This window comes from Synchiropus splendidus, unplaced genomic scaffold, assembly GCF_027744825.2.
Source record: "Synchiropus splendidus isolate RoL2022-P1 unplaced genomic scaffold, RoL_Sspl_1.0 HiC_scaffold_21, whole genome shotgun sequence".
NCBI lineage: Eukaryota > Metazoa > Chordata > Actinopteri > Syngnathiformes > Callionymidae > Synchiropus > Synchiropus splendidus.
The window spans coordinates 853826-872115 of record NW_026527055.1 but is presented as its reverse complement, the minus strand read 5'-3'; the positions used below and the strand labels follow the sequence as shown (position 1 = coordinate 872115).

The 18290-nt window shown below is 46.9% G+C and overlaps 1 protein-coding gene across 1 annotated transcript; it reads right to left on the bottom strand.

Annotated features, from left to right (window-relative positions):
- Positions 1 to 10005: 10005 nt before the first annotated feature.
- Positions 10006 to 14322, bottom strand: LOC128751744 (uncharacterized). Its single transcript, XM_053852939.1, has 4 exons — positions 14295 to 14322; positions 11612 to 11720; positions 11386 to 11525; positions 10006 to 11114 (listed from the first exon to the last, which is right to left on the bottom strand). The coding sequence occupies exons 1-4, from the start codon at positions 14316 to 14318 to the stop codon at positions 10842 to 10844; spliced, it is 546 nt and encodes a 181-aa protein (XP_053708914.1). The 5' UTR covers positions 14319 to 14322; the 3' UTR covers positions 10006 to 10841.
- Positions 14323 to 18290: the final 3968 nt, after the last annotated feature.

Sequence of the window (18290 nt, the reverse complement as noted above, 5' to 3'; positions counted from 1 at the left end):
TGATAAAGAACAAAGTGGGCGGTGCGTCACACACCCAAATATAGTAATGAACAAAGAGGGCGGCGCGTCACGTGACCAAATATGGTGATGTACAAAGTGGGCGGCGCGTCACACGACCAAATTTGGTAATGACTAACATGGGTGGCGCGTCACACAACCAAATATGATATTGAACAAAGTGGGTGGCGCGTCACGCGACCAAATATTGTAATGAGCAAAGTGGGCGGCGCGTCACACCAACAAATATGGTATTGAGCAAAGTTGGTAGCGCGTCACGCGACAAAATATTGTAATGAACAAAGTAGGCGGTGCGTCACACAACCAAATATGGTAATGAACAAAGAGGGCGGCGCGTCACATGATCAAATATGGTGATGTACAAAGTGTGTCGCGCGTCACGTGACCTAATATTGTAATGAGTAAAGTGGGCGGAGCGTCACACAACCAAATATGGTGTTGAACAACGTGGGCACCACGTCACACGACCAAATTTGGTAATGAACATGGGCGGCGCGTCACACAACCAAATATAGTTATGATCAAAGAGGGCGACGCGTCATGTGACCAAATACAACCAAATAGGGTAATGAACAAAGTGGGCCGCGTGTCACGCCACCAAATATGGTAATGATCAAAGTGGGCGGAGCGTCACACAACCAAATATGGTAATGGACAACGTGGACGGCGCGTCACACGACCAAATTTTGTAATGAATAACATGGGAGGCGCGTCACACAACCAAATATGGTATTGAACAAAGTGGGTGGCGCGTAACGCGACCCAATATGGTAATGAGCAAAGTGGGCGGCGCGTCACACCAACAAATATGGTAATGAGCAAAGTTGGTGGCGCGTCACGCGACCAAATATTGTAATGAACAAAGTAGGCGGTGCGTCACACGACCAAATTTGGTAATGATCAACATGGGCGGCGCGTCACACAACCAAATAGGGTAATGAACAAAGTGGGCCGCGGGTCACGCCACCAAATATGGTAATGAGCAAAGTGGGCGGAGCGTCACGCCACCAAATATGGTAATGAGAAAAGTGGGCGGTGCGTCACACAACCAAATATGGTAATGGACAACGTGGACGGCGTGTCACACCACCGAATTTGGTAATAAATAACATGGGAGGCGCGTCACACAACCAAATATGGTATTGAACAAAGTGGGTGGCGCGTCACGCGACCCAATATGGTAATGAGCAAAGTGGGCGGCGCGTCACACCAACAAATATGGTAATGAGCAAAGTTGGTGGCGCGTCACGCGACCAAATATTGTAATGAACAAAGTAGGCCGCGCGTCACACCAACAAATATGGTAATGAGCAAAGTTGGTAGCGCGTCACGCGACCAAATATTGTAATGAACAAAGTAGGCGGTGCGTCACACAACCAAATATGGTAATGAACAACATGGGTGGTGCGTCACACGACCAAATTTGGTAATGATGAACATGGCCGGCGCGTCACACAACCAAATAGGGTAATGAACAAAGTGGGCCGCGTGTCACGCCACCAAATATGGTAATGATCAAAGTGGGCGGAGCGTCACGCCACCAAATATGGTAATGAGAAAAGTGGGCGGTGCGTCACACAACCAAATATGGGAATGGACAACGTGGACGGCGCGTCACACCACCGAATTTGGTAATAAATAACATGGGAGACGCGTCACACAACCAAATAAGGTAATGAGCAAAGTGGGCGGCGCGTCACGCCAACAAATATGGTTATGAGCAAAGTGGGCGGCGCGTCACGCGACCAAATGTTGTAATGAGCAAAGTAGGCGGTGCGTCACACAACCAAATATGATAATGAACAAAGTGGGCCGCGCGTCACGCCACCAAATATGGTAATGAGCAAAGTGGGCGGAGCGTCACGCCACCAAATATGGTAATGAGAAAAGTGGGCGGTGCGTCACGCGACCAAATATTGTAATGAGCAAATTAGGCAGAGCGTCACACAACCAAATATGGTAATGAACAAAGCGGACGCCGCGTCACGCGACCAAATATGTTAATGAACAAAGTGGGAGGCGTGTCACGTGACCAAATATGATGAAGAACAAAGTCGGCGGCGCGTCACATGATCAAATATGGTAATGAACAAAGTGGGAGTCGCCTCACGCAACCAGATATGGTTATGAGCAAAGTGAACGGTGCGTTGAACGACCAAATAAGGTTATTCGCAAAGTGGGCGGCGCGTCACGCCACCAAATATGGTAAAGAACAAAGTGGGAGGCGCGTCACACACCCAAATATAGTAATGAACAAAGAGGGCGGCGCGTCATGCGACCAAATATGGTAATGAACAAAGTGGGTCACGCGTCACGCCACCAAATATGGTAATTAGCTAAGTGCGCAGTGCGTCATTGGACCAAATATTGTAATGATCAAAGTGGGCTGCGCGTTGCGCGACCAAAAATGGTAATGCCCAAAGTGAGGGCCGCATCACGTGACCAAATAAAGTAATAAGCAAAGTGGGTGTCCCGTCATGCAACCAGATATGGTTATAAGCAATGTGTGCGGCGCGTTACACGACCAAATATGGTAATGCGCATAGTAAGTGCCGCATCACGTGACCAAATATTTTAATAAGCAAAGTGGGCGTCGCTTGACGCAACCAGATATGGTCATGAGCAAAGTGAGCGTCAAAGTGGCCGGCAAAGTGGGCGGCGTGTCACGCGACCATATATGTTACTGAACAAAGATGGCGGGGCGTTACACGACTAAATATGGTAATGAGCAAAGATGGCGGGGCGTCATGCGACCAAATATGGTAATGAACTAAGTGGGCGGCGTGTCACGCGACCAAATATGGTGTTGAGCAAAGTTGGTTGCCAAGTAGGCGTCAAAGTGGGCGCAGCATCACATGACAAATATGGTAATGAGCAAAGTGGGCTGGCACATCACGTGACCTAATATGGTAATGATGCAATTCTCACTACAAACACCACACCTTGCTTACTTTTGCAGAACCCATTGTATAATTTGGTGAAGCAAGACGAAACACTTATGATATGTTTTTTGAATGATAATGCTGTTCATGAATGTGCCTTGATCTTTTGTAAAACATTTAAATGCACACTTTTTGCTCTTTCAGAATACAGTCAGATGGTTGGACAAGGTGGTTATCAGCCAGTCACAACAGTTAATACCAAGAGTCCAAGGGTCCTGTTTTGTCATTACGTCATGTGGATATTTAATGCAAATATACACCTTCACTGTGGATGTGTTTAGTCGATTTTATCATATTGCAATTGGGAAAGCAACAATGCGTAACATTTAGACATAAATACATTATTTTCATGTTTTCTGAGAAGACAGGTTTCAGTATGAACGGTCACAAATCCCGGAGTCAGACTCTCCAACTCTCTGTTAAACAATCCCTACGACTGTGTAAATTCTCTGGGCGAGCCGCCCAGATGCGTATTCTGAGAGTGGTGTCACTGCCCCAACTCCAACCCGACCGCTACACTTTAAGGCAGAAGGGTAGAGCAACCTCGAAAGCGAACTGTCATTCATTGTCTGCTAGTCAGAATATTGCAGACGGCAAAATCTCTCCACTTTTAACACTCTGATCAAGTGCCTTCTCCTCAGAATAATAGGTATGTATGTATGCTCCTTATTGAAACACGCTGAGTCATGATGTAATAAAGCTAGACAGGAAAAAAGCTTGGTTCTTATTCATTCTCCGGTTTTTGTTCCCCTGTGCTCTCTGTTATGTTTCCCGACAAATTCACAGAGAAAAACCAGCGCAGAATCATAATATGGAAATGCATTTTTTTGGTTTAAATTAGTCTGAATCAGTTTAGTGAATGTGCCACATTTTCGTGGAATTAAATGAAACATATTCACCGTGCATGCATGCGGGCGCACGAACGTACGGTCAACAAATTTTTAAACAGGCATTGTCATCCGCTACTATGCTGTCTATTAGACTGTCACTGCCTGATGCGGTCAGCTGGAAATTCTGGGACTGGAACCGGAAATTGCGCATGTTTTACCAACTGACGTTTACTGGTAAGCGCATCCATCCATGGTTATATCACGTACAGGTGATGAAAGTTTCTTTTTTAACTACTTAAAATTTTTACTTCTACAGTCTAGATTAAGGGTTCTGGTTAGGTTTAGGTCTGTGCAGTCCGACGCCCTCAAAGAGAACCAGAGGGGACATTTTGCATTCGCTTTTGTAGCGAACAGATCAGTAATCCGAACCGGCTCCAAACAGATGTTATAATTCGAGGCGACAGCTCCCACTCCATCAGGGCACCCCCTCGGGACATACCGTCTGCTCCCACATTGAGCAACACCGGGACGTGACGTGCTCTCAGTGACAGCAGATGACTGTCCGCCTATTCTAAGATGGATGCTGCCACCTTGTGGAGAGCGGGTGACCTGACACCCCCTTGTCTGTTCAGGTACGCTACAGCAGTCGAGTTGTCCGACCTGATCATGACATGGTGCCTTTCCACGCGAGGAGCAAAGTGGCGAAGAACTAGGTCCACCGCCATCAACTCTAAAACATTTATGTGGCGGACCTGACCAGACTCCACCCACGCTGTCTCCGTCCAGCGCCCTGCCCCAGCCCGACAGGGACGCGTCTGTGAACATGTGAAGATATCGAGGGACACAACTGATCGGCATGCCCCTTATCAGACGTGCGCGAGAGTCCCAGAACATCAGATCCCGACGTGCCTGTCTGGACAGCACCAGACAGCGATTCTTGTCCTTCACTGGGTCCAGCTTCAAGCGGCTGAACTGGGTGCGCTGCAGACATGAGCCGCGACATGACATTGCAGGCTCTCACACGGGCGTTGTCTCTGGCTGTCGCTACCTCATCATCAAAAAAACCCATCTCCGTGTCTTCCTGATCCACTCTCGCCCCTTTTTTTTTAATAAAGACGAGACTTCCTGGTCGAGACATTCTCTCTCCTGCACTGTGCAGGGTGGAGAGACAAAATGCCCGAACCTCCCGCGTGAGCCACACTCGTCCGCTAGGGGTCGCACAAAATGGTCGGTCGTCATCTTCCCCACATCAGAACCGGTGGTCCGTGAAGATGGTGACGTCCTAACTCCTACTCGAAAAACGCGTCGACAAGCAGGAACCGTTGTATTAGGCCACAGGGGTCAAGCCAGGACTGCAGAACCACGTGCAAGTACATGAATTACCAGGCAGAGAATACTTTTGGGATTTTTCATTGAATCTGAAGTCAGATGAAGGAGTCTTTCGTCTCCTCCCTCCACAGAGCACCGCTGCTGGAAGGGCCTGGTCTCGGCTAGCTCACCTCCTGTTCATGGGTCCGTGATGGTTGCCGCCTCCGGTCCTCACTGCTCTCCTCCTGGCGTGGACCCCTTCGGTCCTCCCTGCAATCGGACTGGGAACTAGGCCGCTTGCACGGGGGAGGCGCCTGCCTCTTCTCCGTGCCCACTTTCAGCATGCCAGAAAGCGGGGCCGCCGTCTTCCGTCAGTTTTTAATTGAGTTATGGTGGTCCTACACTCTCTGCAACAGCAGAAGTGAAGTTCTGCCAAGGCTTCATGAAATACTGCCATTATTTTCACAGCTCAGTAGGTGGCACTCTAAAAATTGACACGAGGCTTCACTGACATGTTTGTTCAAAACAAAAGTTGTTGTTGTTGTTGTTATCATCCTAGCTGCCACGTGTCTTGTGCATCAATGTGATCAGTGGACCAGGAACTCCTGCACTTACAAAGGTTCCCTGTTGTCTGGAGAGCAAACTGTTAAATTAAAAAAAAAAAATAAATAAAGTTGTAATTAATTGTAATGATGTTGTAATTAATTAATCGTAATTGATTCGTCAAAGTCCCACCATTTATATATATATATATATATATATATATATATATATATATATATTGTCTTCGCCATGGAGGAGCCTGAATATCTAGCCTTAATGGTAAAAGTATTTCTAGATTTGTTTATTATCTAGATTTTATGTTTATGTAGATGTATGTTTCCCCAAATTCATATGGCATTGGTGGAAATTAAATTATTCATAATTATATTTATAGGGTAATGACATGGAACCTCTGACCACATCATCAGATCCCAGTGATAAAGAACCATATTTCATATGTCAAATGCCACGTCTGCCCCGTTTTTTTGTTTTTTTTTTGTCAACAAAAAGGAATGGCTTGACTTAAGGAAAACTCAAAAAGGACGAGGCTTTACTGGGCTGCAATGGACTGATGTCGTTTCGAAAGGAATTATAACAGTCCATCCACACTGCAGCTTTACATTTAAACAGCACTCATCAAAAACATTACATTCCCCTAAAACCTGTTCACTTTTTAAATGCTTTGGTTATTGCCGATTTGAGGATTTCCGAGGATTGCCCTGTCACCTTCACCATCGACATAAAAGATGAGCACACCCTGAAAGCTGATGTGGTGAGGTGTGCCATATTTCCTGCAGGCATTCCAAACAGTTTTCCTAAGGCTGTATGTAACTCAAGCAGTGAGGAGGCCTGTCATGTTCATTTGTGATGGCTCTCTTGTTTCACTGTATTCCATCTCATTCATCTCCTGTGGGATGGCATTACAAGAACTTTTACAAAAGTACTATGAAGTGGACGCTGGCCAATTCCAAAGTGAAAACTCACTAGCATAATAATCAAGAGCATCCTTTCACTAACCCCTTGTGGTATTTTTAATATATATATATATATATATATATATATATATAATCATTTCCAAGCCTTGTCTCCTTCCATTCTAATTCAAATGAACTTCAAGGTATAATTTAATTGAGAAAATTTAAAAACATTGGAAAAATGATTTCATTGTATACAGTAGTTCACCAAATCAGTGTCAATTCAGTCTGTCAGGTAGGTGGCTGCAGGGATTTTTTTTATGTCCAGCAGATGTTGGCATTCAGTGACAGTATCAACACAGTGTGTCATTGTGTGGAAACGCTTGATGCGTTTCCACACAATGATCACTACACCTTGTGTGTTTGTTCGCTGGTGAGTGTACCTAAAATTCTGTGCTTAGAGTAAAGTTACATATCGGTTATAGCTGTACAATTAGTCATTTGTGATTTCCTAAACGTATTTAGAGTGAGCTAAAGGTGCAATGGCAGTGCGAGTGTCACGGCTCAGACAATGTGGAGAAGCCAAGCGCAGGAAGTATAGAAAGGCTGATACCAATATGCCCACAAAGAGTCCAAGACAAGAGCCAACACAAATGGGGCCTGGCCCGAGTCCAAACAAATAACTAAGAGGAACTCCAACGGAGCAAGCTCAACCGAAATCCAGGGAGCATCAAAAGAGTCCAGAAACACACTGACAACAGGTCGGGCACGAGTGACAAGGAACTAAGAAACAAGAAAACATCAAATAGAATAAACTTACAAAAATTCTCAGGCACAAAGGCAAAAAAAAAAAAGTCAATCCAGGAAGAAAAAAAATATGTGGAAGTAAAAGGCCAAAATGTTCAGAACAGGAGTCCAAAAGCAAACCACCGTGTAGAAACATTCACAATGTGGAGCTGCATCAACCTCCAGCTTCTCCTTTAGAGGTGGAGGTTCATCAGTGAGAAATTGATTGCAGCTGCTGATCGCGCCCGACACTGTCAAGAGAGTTAAAGACACACACACAGGAGCAGGAAGTAGCTGACAAAATAAAAGCATGGTGTGAGGGGCCATGACAGTGAGAGCAGCTGAATGAATGACAATATTGAAACTTTTGATAGTCATATTTATTGTAATTATTTAGAGTATAACCTATACTTTTAGCAGTGAAAACAAAAATCAAGTCTTTTACAGAACAAACAGCAGCAAGAACAAACAATAGTGCAAATAGTGCAATGCTGAGAATCATAAAACAGAAACACAACTATACCAAACTGGGAAATTAACTGCAGTGACAATGGTTTGGTAACACAAATATTTTCAGCCACACAAACAAAATAAATTATTTTCGTAACTCTAGATATTATGATAAATAAAATAACAAATTAAATAAAAAATGCTGCATAAAGTGCTTCAGTAGTGGTAGTAAGACATTTAGGAATTTCACTCATCAACATTGCTATCCCACAAACCAATGACTGTACCTCATGTGGAGAAGCTTCTCAAACTTGAGCTCTGACGGCGTGTTTCTCTTTGGAGGGAGAATCAGTTCTCCCAAGGCTAAATAGACCTTATACTGGGGCAACGGAGGGAGTGGCTGCATTAAGTTTGAGAGACATTTTTTTATCAATGGAAATTGATTCAGAATGCCTCAACCTGTTTCTTCTTTGATTTGAGGTATGAAGCTTCTTTGTTCTCTGCAAAGCCAAAGAACTCCTCCTCTCTGCTGGTAGACAGTTGCTGTGTGGTGGTGGTGGCAGCAGACTTGCCTTCACCAGATCCCTCCGCTTCGGATCATGCAGCCAACGAAGCTTGAATTTTGGTAGCGTCACAGCACCAGGACAGAATCCTCACTTCCGAGGACACGTGCAAACCTTGTTTTGATGGCCTACAATGACACATGACAAGAAAAAGTAACTATTCAATATTCCATGAGACAGTAGGCATTGTTTAAAAATGCACTAAACATCAGCAGCATGCCATAATTTTATACAGAATCTATTTTAATTAGGCGTGGGACTTTAACGAGTTAATTACAATTAATTAATTACAACTTATTATTATGATTAACTAATTACAACAAAAACATAATTAAATTGAATTGAATTGAACAGTTTGCTCTCCAGACAACAGGGAACCAAAAGCAAACAAAAGCATCTGATTGCTTTTGTTGAGGAATGTTTTTCTCTAACAATGGCCAGGGTTTCCACTACTCTGGATGTACTTGAAATTCTTATAAAATTGAAATTTTTATACAAATATTTTCATGACATTAAAAGAGCTTTAGTTTAAATAAGGTGGTATAAAAACTTGAATATCGCCACCATCGTGATTTATTGTGCTATTGTCAAACTGATGTAAAATAAACAATATTTTGTTGTTTAAATGTATGTATCGGTCCATATGGGTCCAATTGAAGGATGTGGCTTCTTGTGGCAAATATTCTTGTATGATTAAACTGCGATTAATTGGGACTAATTAATCAGAAATTATCCAAATAATAAGATTCTTTTTTAAATCGAATCCCACCCAAAATTATTTTATAATATCCACATCACAGACACTGGCATCTGTGATACAGTATTTTCCGATTTTCACTTCTTCCATTTGTTTCAGTTTGCCAAACACCAACCTCCCTCTACCTTTAACCAGGACACTGTTCCTGAACTCCTGCTTCTGCTATCAACTTTGGAACACAGACCTGACTTTACTTGAGCTTTTTGTCATGTCCATGTTCAGCACTTTTATTTTGTTGTTCCCCAGTTGTGTGTTTTTCTGTTTCCTCTCCTGCTTTCCTGCAGCTTCACAGCTACACAGCTGGGACCAATTTTGCAATCAAACCTCGCTGATTTCAACACCTTGGCTCCAGACTGTGTTGGCAGAAGGTCACTTCACATCCACAGGTAATGATCTTCCTCTTGTGCCATTGCTTTCCTATGTGATTGATAGATTTGGCTAGTGTCAGTTGATCAGTCGAGGCCTCATTTAATAGCTCATTGCTGACATCTGCTGGTCATTGGATGTAACCCAGATGTTATGTGGTTAACTGTCCGTTGATTTGTCAGTTGTATGTTCAGTTACTTGATGTGCTTGTGTAACTTGGACATATTCAATCATTTTCACTGTGTTGGGGCTCAGTCGATTCCTTTTTTCGGATATGATTTCCCATGCCTTTGAGAAAATCTTCTCGCAGGGAGAGAAGCAGGCGTGCAAAGGAACCAAATTGCCAACTGGTAAAGGTGTGGATATGTGGTTTTGTGGTCCTTCCAAAACAACAGTGGGTCCTCATTTCTTGAAATGTATTTTTGGATGAGGTACCGTTGCACTTCCACAATAGCCTCAGCTTCAGCATTGGACACGCCCCGACTCTCATTTACCGACGTGTCAAATAGACTCCACAGGTTCCCACCACCTAAAAAAAAGACAGCACTTCATGATAGTATTATAGTAAACATGAAAACAGATATAAAATGTTGATTGTGCTGCCGCATTTTCATCCTTCACTTGAGGCCTTTGTGGAGGAATTGATGGCAGAGAGATTATGTTGGCGCACTCCGTTTTCAGTCTTTCTACGGCCTCATTTGCTCTCAACTCACTGTGGAATCCAAGTACTTTCAACCGTGGATCCAGCAGTGTTGCCAGTGTCATTACACTGGCAGTCTCTAGTTTGGCCAGATGATCCCTCAGCCTTACTTTTAAAATGTCTGTCAACATTTTTGGTGTTTCTGTGGTCACATTAGAAGCTTCGCAGTTCACTGCATGCAGAAGCATTTTCATCTGTGGTATCACTTTAGACCCGACACCCGTTTCTCCTCTAACAGCTTAACAGTGGCCTGGTGGAATGGGCCAAGCACTTTAATGATTTCTTCAATTGTTTTGAAGTCACTGGATGTGAGTTGTGACAGTAAAGCAAGGGCAGCCCCCATGGCTTCCCGCTGCTCAAAGACACGCTGGAGCATAAGCAGTGTGCTGTTCCAGCGTGTTTCTACCTCCATTAGCAACTTATGTTTTGGTCTTCCCATGGACTCTTGCATGTGGCCAAGGCGTTCTTTAGCAGTTGTGGAGGTCCGGAAGTAGGCCACAATTTTTCTGGTTTTTGCTCTTATTTCAGACAATATGGGGACCTGGTCAAATGACTTTCGCACAATCAAATTAAGGGAATGTGCAACACATATGCTTTGCCTTACACCAAGAGTGTGTGCACAGGCTATCATATTGGATGCCGCATCTGTGACCAGGCATTTGACCTAATCTTTTATTCCCCATTCTGCCATAATTTTTGTCTTTGCCTGGGCTAAGTTCTCTGCTGTGTGGCTCTGTGGAAAGTGTTCCACTCCCAGCAGGATGGTGTTCAGAGTGTCCTCCTCAGTAATAAAGTGACACGTCACACCAAGATAGGCCTCCATGTCCATAGAGGTCCACATGTCTGCAGTCAGACTGCAAGCTTTAGCTTTCTGGACCTCTTCTTTTGCCTTCTGCATTTCGGCATGGAATCTCTCCTCGACCATTGCCTTTAGAGCCTGGAAAATAAAATAAACAATAATGCCTCAGATTTATATAGCGCTTTTCATGACACTCAAAGCACCTCAGAGTTCATTCACACGAGGCGAGGGAGATTAGGTCTAACCCAATGACACTATGAAAGCAACTTGGTGGGAGCGGGATTTGAACCGCCAACCCTGCAGTCATTGGACAACCTGCTCAACCACCTGATCTACTGCTGCCCACTACTATGGCACCTGTCATTTACCATACAACAAACAGCATAAATTATGGATATACAATACTCACCTGTCTAGTTGGAATAATATAGGTAGGCTCGAGGAGATCCAGGAGGCTCCTAAATCCCTGATCTTCCACCAGTGTGAAAGGCTGGGAATCCTTCACAACCATGGCAACCGAAGCCTGATCCACAGCATGTTTCCTGGTACCTACACAGACACATTACATTCGATCATGTTGTTATGTTTCGGCCACAGTGAGGGACATGGCATTTTAAATGATTGTGGGTTATTACTTGGCGCGGGTTGTGCACGTTCATTTTCATTCAAGGCTCGGTACTGCCTCAACATGCATGTGGTGTTGTTTGTGTAACTCAGCTCCTTCGAGAAGAGCAAGCACTTCACCTGAAACCAAAAGATTGTTTGAAGAATGAGTGTTGGGGGTGTGGGGGTTACAATTTCTATCTACATATATGTTATAATGTATTATTATTATATCATGTGTCACAAACATAGTGTACAGAAGGCTCCCTTTAAGATGACGTCACACGTTGCGTGGCAGTTTTGACATGCGCAGTAGTGGTTGAAGTTCGCTCTGAGAGTAGTTGGCTGCCGCTCGTCCTCCTGGGTTTTTTGTACATGTACATGACCAAAGATTCTTTATCAGTTATCCGAACCAGCATCATCATCGTCCTTCCTCCTCAACATTAAGTGGTCCTTCGAGCCGGATAAAGAATCTACGATGGACCCTAGAGAGATGTACCCGGACGTGCGGCCAAAGCGAAGACCACAACGTCCAGCGAGATTCCAGGACTTCCAAGTGGACTACATTGGCAGTCGGCAAGAAGACCGTCCTCCACCAGGCAAGCCTACACCTCAATCATGGGAGACCCCAACCCAGAGGAGACAAGTATCACCGCCTTACTACAGACGCTACCATGAGGATGCGGCTCATTATGAGATGCCTCCGCTTGCTTCAGTTCGCTTCCAGGACAGTGAGCTTTACAGCGATTTGTCAGCTTCTCCAGGACCTCCAGACTGGGACCCACATTACAAAGGAAGAAGTAGCTATGACGAGAGCTCCCGACTATATCATACCCAAAGAGCCTTCGAATCAGGTCTGAAGGAGCTACATGAGACACAAAAGGAGATGAAAGAACTACTGGATGTAACCCGTTCCTTGCATGCCGTTATGGGTCAACCTGGAAAGCATGCAGGGAAGAGTAACAGCTTTGAACTATCAGTAGAGGAGGATGAAGGAGACTGGCCTGAACCTCCACCCTGGCCTGAAACCAACTGTAGACCTTCGTCACAGCATGCAAAACCTGAATATTGATGCACATCAGATTCGGCCCCTCCCAGCTCCACCCGCAAATGACTGTGCATCCAGCACCTATGTTCAACACCAGTCTCAGCAGCCCGTCCACAGTTTTGCCCCTCCTCCTCCAGTAGATCAGGTCTACAGAGGACCCCCCCCCCAACAATTCCAAAATTCATCCAACCAGACCCCAGTGAGTTCTCTCGACTACATATTGCTCTGGAGAACCTACTTCCTCCAACAGCCTCTGAGCTCTTCAACTATCAAGTTCTGCTCGACCATCTGAAGCTGGAAGAAGCCAAGCTGATTGCGGACGCCTACTTGAATTCCCCAAACCCCTACACTGAGATCATGGCAGCTCTCCATGACAAGTTTGGACAACCTCACCAGCTGGCACTTCGGACAATAGCCACAGTTCTTGAAGCTCCAGAAGTCAGGTGTGGAGATAGCACAGCCTTTCAGAAGTTTTCCCTCCAGATTCAGTCCTTGGTGGGTCTTCTACAGACACTAGGTTCAGAAGGGGAAGTTGAACTCAAGTGTGGTTCTCACGTTGCTAGGCTGTTGAGTAAGCTTCCCCCAGAACTGCGGGCAGACTTTCGCCGCCACCATTACAATTCCATAACTAGTCACACCTTGACTGACTTAGCTGAGTGGCTTCGGTATGAATCCTGGTGTCAGGGATATGATAGTCATGTCGCTGTGCGTAGTGGTAAGGAGAGGTTCACCACCAAAGGGGAGGGTCGTGCAGGAAGGCAGACAGTAACTGTTTTACACGAAAAGGACAATGAAAGGACAATGCTGCTCGCAGAAGCAGCAAAATGTCTGAACATGAACGGCAGTCCAGAAAACCTCCCTCTCCGAACAGTTCGCCACGATGTCCAGGTATTGCATGGACAAACTGTGTCATTCCAAGTTTCCTCAGTGGATCGTCCATCCATACAGCTAACAACCTCAGCCTTGCCCCATACACCTATCCAATGGAACGTCTCCAACGGAAGTTTAAGCACATGCATGGTCTTCCGATCCCGGCCTTTAAGAATGCTACCCCCTTCCTGCTGATTGGTTCTGATCAACCTCACCTTATAACACCGGTTGAGCCAGTCAGGCTGGGCCCCCCCGGGGGGCCAGCTGCTGTACATACAAGGCTGGGCTGGACTCTTGAAGGTCCCGTTCGAGATACGGGGGGGCTATCTCACAGTACGCAGTGCCTCTTGACCACCTCCCCACCACACCTGGATGAGATTTTCCAGCATGTTGAGAGACTCTGGAAACTGGATGTCGTACCCCAACACCCTGAGAGAGAAGTGACTCGCTCCAAGCTTGATAATCATACTGTTGCACTGCTTAAGTCCAGAACTGCCAGGGTAGAGGTGGATGGTATTTTCAGATATGCAACTCCATTACTGCGTCATGAGAAAATGCCACTGCTACATGCCCCAAAGGAGTCCGTCATGCCATTGTTGCGCAGTACGGAACGTCGGCTCCTCAGAGAACCTCAGAAAGCCAAAGATTACTGTGCAGAAATGCAGAAGCTCATCACGTCTGGCGCTGTGCAAGAAGTGAAAGAAGCGAAACCGCCAGAGGAGTGCTGGTACATTCCCCACCACCTTGTGCACCATAATGGGAACAATCGTTTGGTCTTCAACTGCTCCCATTCCTACCTCGGACAGACGCTGAACCAACATCTGCTGTCTGGTCCAACCCTTGGTGCTTCGCTCCTTGGGGTTTTACTGAGGTTCCGAGAGCACCCTGTGGCCATCAGCGGGGACATCAAAAGGATGTTCCACCAAGTGCGCTTGCTCAACAACAGACAACAGAGTGAACTCCTTTCTTCTGGGGGCTTTGAACTCCTCCTTTGAACTTCCTGCAGAACTCCTACAAGAGTGGTGTAGCTGGGAAGCGGAACTGGACCTACTGTGCCACATCACCTTTCCTAGGCCATACCTTCCGAAGGATGTCAGTCACAAGGGTGTGACATATGAAGTCCATATATTCGCTGACGCTTCTGATCGAGCCTATGGCGCTGTGGCGTATTTGAGAACTGAGGATAGCCAAGGCCAACGGCACCTGTCCTTCATCCTAGCCTGCTCACGCGTGGCCCCAAAGCGCCTTCAGTCCATCCCGCGCTTGGAGCTTTGTGCAGCACTTGTAGCGGCTCAACTAGCCAGTGTCCTGAAGAATGAGCTATATATCAAGAACTTGGACAAATAAACCACACAGTTTACACATCTCTTGAACTCCTGTGCTCTGACCGGCCAACCATCGTGGATTCTTTATCAGTTATCCGAACCAGCATCATAATCTTCCTTCCTCCTCACCACATAGAGACCTGTGCTTCATTATACCTGTCTGTTATACCTTTGTGGGAGATATGTTCTTCGCTTCTTGGGTGGCTCCATCGTCACTCTCTGTCAGTCGAAGTAGCACAGCAATGATCAAAGACTCTTCCTGGTTTTTCTGTGCCTATTTAAGGAGCGCGAATCATGACGCGAGCCAGTTACGTGATCGCTGAAAATGGGGCCTCATTTGCCTTCGGTCTTGTGATATGAGGAAAAAACGAGACGGGCCTCGATACGGGCTCCATTTAATCATCAGCGGAATGGGTCCCAGCTGTGTGTCGCCATTAAGCTGAAGAAGGACAGATGAAGACGCGGAAGCGGGGAGACAGGAAGTAAAACAATAAAAGCACAAACGAACACGAAACCTAACAGTACACCCCCTTCAAGGAGGGCCTCTAGGCACTTTTCCAGCCTTGTCTGGGTGGGTGCCGTGAAACTTGAGATTAAGTCTTGGTCGAGGATGAGGGAGCGGGAGATCCAGTATTGCTCCTCAGGGCCAGTCAATCGCGTATCGCTTTGATGGCGGCGCCTTGTCAGGCAGCGGCTACTGAGGCTCCCGGTAACAAAGCCAAATGTATGTATAATACAATGAAAATGAAACAATCAACGAACGAACGAACAAACAGTGGAAACGGCGCAATGCGTTTATTAGGATATGACCGGCAAACGATCATTAATCTGAGGGATTTCAACGGCTTTTATCCCGTTAGGGCGGAGACACGGACGACCCTACACGACCTCGGTCTGTTCCACCGGTCGGATCCAAGGATCTACAGCATAGCGAAGCCCCGCCAGTCAGATTCAGAGTCCTACAGCACAGCGAAGCCCCTCCCCAGCAGCAGGGATCATCATCACGGGGGACATCGGAGGCGGTGCGAGAGGAAGCAGAAGCGCGGTTGCCGCGGCGGAATTAAGGCTAAGATAAATGCTAACCCGTTCCGCTCGCCGCTCCCGTCGGTCCTGCTCTCTAATGTGCGCTCGCGAGAAAACAAACTGGACTATTTGAAACTGGACTTGAACACCCGAAGGGAGACACGGAACTGTTGCGTGCTGATCCTCACGGAGACGTGGCTCAACTCTTCTGTCCCGGACACCGCCATTAGCCTGGAAGGGCTAACAGCGTTCAGGGCGGACAGGAACAACGTGCTCACAGGTAAAACCCGGGGAGGGGGTGTCTGCATCTACATCAACAACAACTGGTGTATCAACACAACTCCGGTCTCCAGTCACTGCTGTGTGGACATAGAGTTTCTGATTGTGAAATGTAGACCCTTCTACTTGCCACGTGAGTTCACCAGCGTCACAGTGGTGGCCCTGTACATCCCTCCAAGCGCTGACTGCAAACAGGCCCTGAGTGTCCTCCATCAAGCCATCAGCGACGTGCAGTCCACACACCCAGAGAGTGTCTTCATTGTGGCAGGGGACTTTAACCAGGCCAATATGAAGACTGTGCTTCCAGCCTTTCACCAGCATGTGGACTTCGCTACTCGTGGGGAGAACACCCTGGACCTGGTCTACACCAACATCAAGAAGGCGTACAGAGCTGTCCCTCGTCCTCACCTCGGCTCCTCAGATCATCTCTCTGTGTTGCTGGTCCCTGCATACCAGCCCCTGCTCATGAGAGAGAAACCAGCAGTGAGGACAGTGAGAGTGTGGCCAGAGGGAGCCATATCAGCCCTTCAGGACTGTTTCGAGCGTACTGACTGGAGCATGTTCAAGGATGCTGCTACGGACTGCAATCAGCAAACAGACGTGGGGGAGTATGCGACCATCGTCACTCGGGCCAATCAGAAGCCTTGGATGACGAAAGAGGTGCGTGATAGACTGAGGGAGCGAAATGCTGCGTTCAAATCTGGAGATGGAACGGCACTCAGATCAGCCAGGGCGAATCTGAACCGTGAAATCCGGGCAGCGAAGCGCACCCACAGTCGGAAGGTCCAAGGCTTCTTTCAGAATGCCAGCAACACCAGACAACTGTGGCAGGGCATCCAGACGGTCACAGGCTATAAAGCCTCTCCCCCTCCTTGCCGTGACGACATCAGCTTCCTCAATGAGCTGAATAACTTCTTTGGAAGGTTTGAAGCTCTCAATACCAACCCTGCGAGGAAAGCTGCCCCCCACTCTGACGAACAGACGCTCAGACTGGACACCGCTACGGTGCAGAGAACTCTGAGGAAGGTGAACGCAAGTAAAGCTGCAGGCCCTGACAACATTCCTGGACGACTGATTAAGGAATGTGCTGACCAGCTGTCCCAAGTGCTCACGGACATCTTCAACACCTCTCTGACCCAGGCGGTCGTCCCTCCATGTTTCAAGTCGGCCATAATTATTCCTGTGCCCAAGAAACCGACCACCACGTGTCTGAACGACTTTCGCCCCGTTGCACTAACATCCACCATCATGAAGTGCTTCAAGAGGGTGGTTGAGGACCACATCGTCTCCATACTCCCCGCATCATTCGACCCGTTCCAGTTTGCGTACCAGCCGAACCGCTCCACGGAGGACGCCATCTCCACTGCTCTCCACCTGAGCCTGGAGCACCTAGAGAAGAAGAACACTCTGGTTCGGATGCTGTTCCTGGACTTCAGCTCAGCTTTTAATACCATCATCCCACAGGACCTGGTACATAAATTGGAGCAACTAGGAGTGGAGACCTCCATGTGCAACTGGCTGCTGGACTTTCTCACCAACAGAACCCAGTCTGTCCGAGTAGGAGGTAACACGTCAAGTGTTATCTCCCAGAACATTGGCTCCCCTCAGGGATGTGTCCTCAGCCCACTGCTGTTCACTCTGCTGACCCACGACTGTCGCCCCAAGTATAGCAGCAACCACATCCTGAAGTACGCGGACGACACAATGGTTGTGGGTCTCATCCAGGACAATGATGAACTGGCCTACAGGGAGGAGGTGCAACATCTGGTGGACTGGTGTGAGACGAACAATCTGGCCCTGAATCTCGACAAGACGTCGACCACCGTCTACAGAGGGACAATCGAGAGCCTGCTGACCAGCTGCATCTCCGTCTGGTCTGGGAGCTGCAGTGCATCAGACTGGAAGTCTCTGCAGAGGGTGGTGAGGACAGCGGAGAAAATCACCGGGACCCCGCTCCCTGCCATCAAGGATATAGCAGATGTTCGCTGCTTATCCAGGGCACAAAGGATCATCGCGGACTCTACTCATGCAAACTATGCACTGTTCTCCCTCCTGCCATCTGGCAGACGGTTCCGCAGCATCCGATGCAGAACCACCAGATTCAGGAACAAGGGAAACAAAGTGTGCCATCTTAGAAAATCTATCCACAATGGTCATAACCGTTGT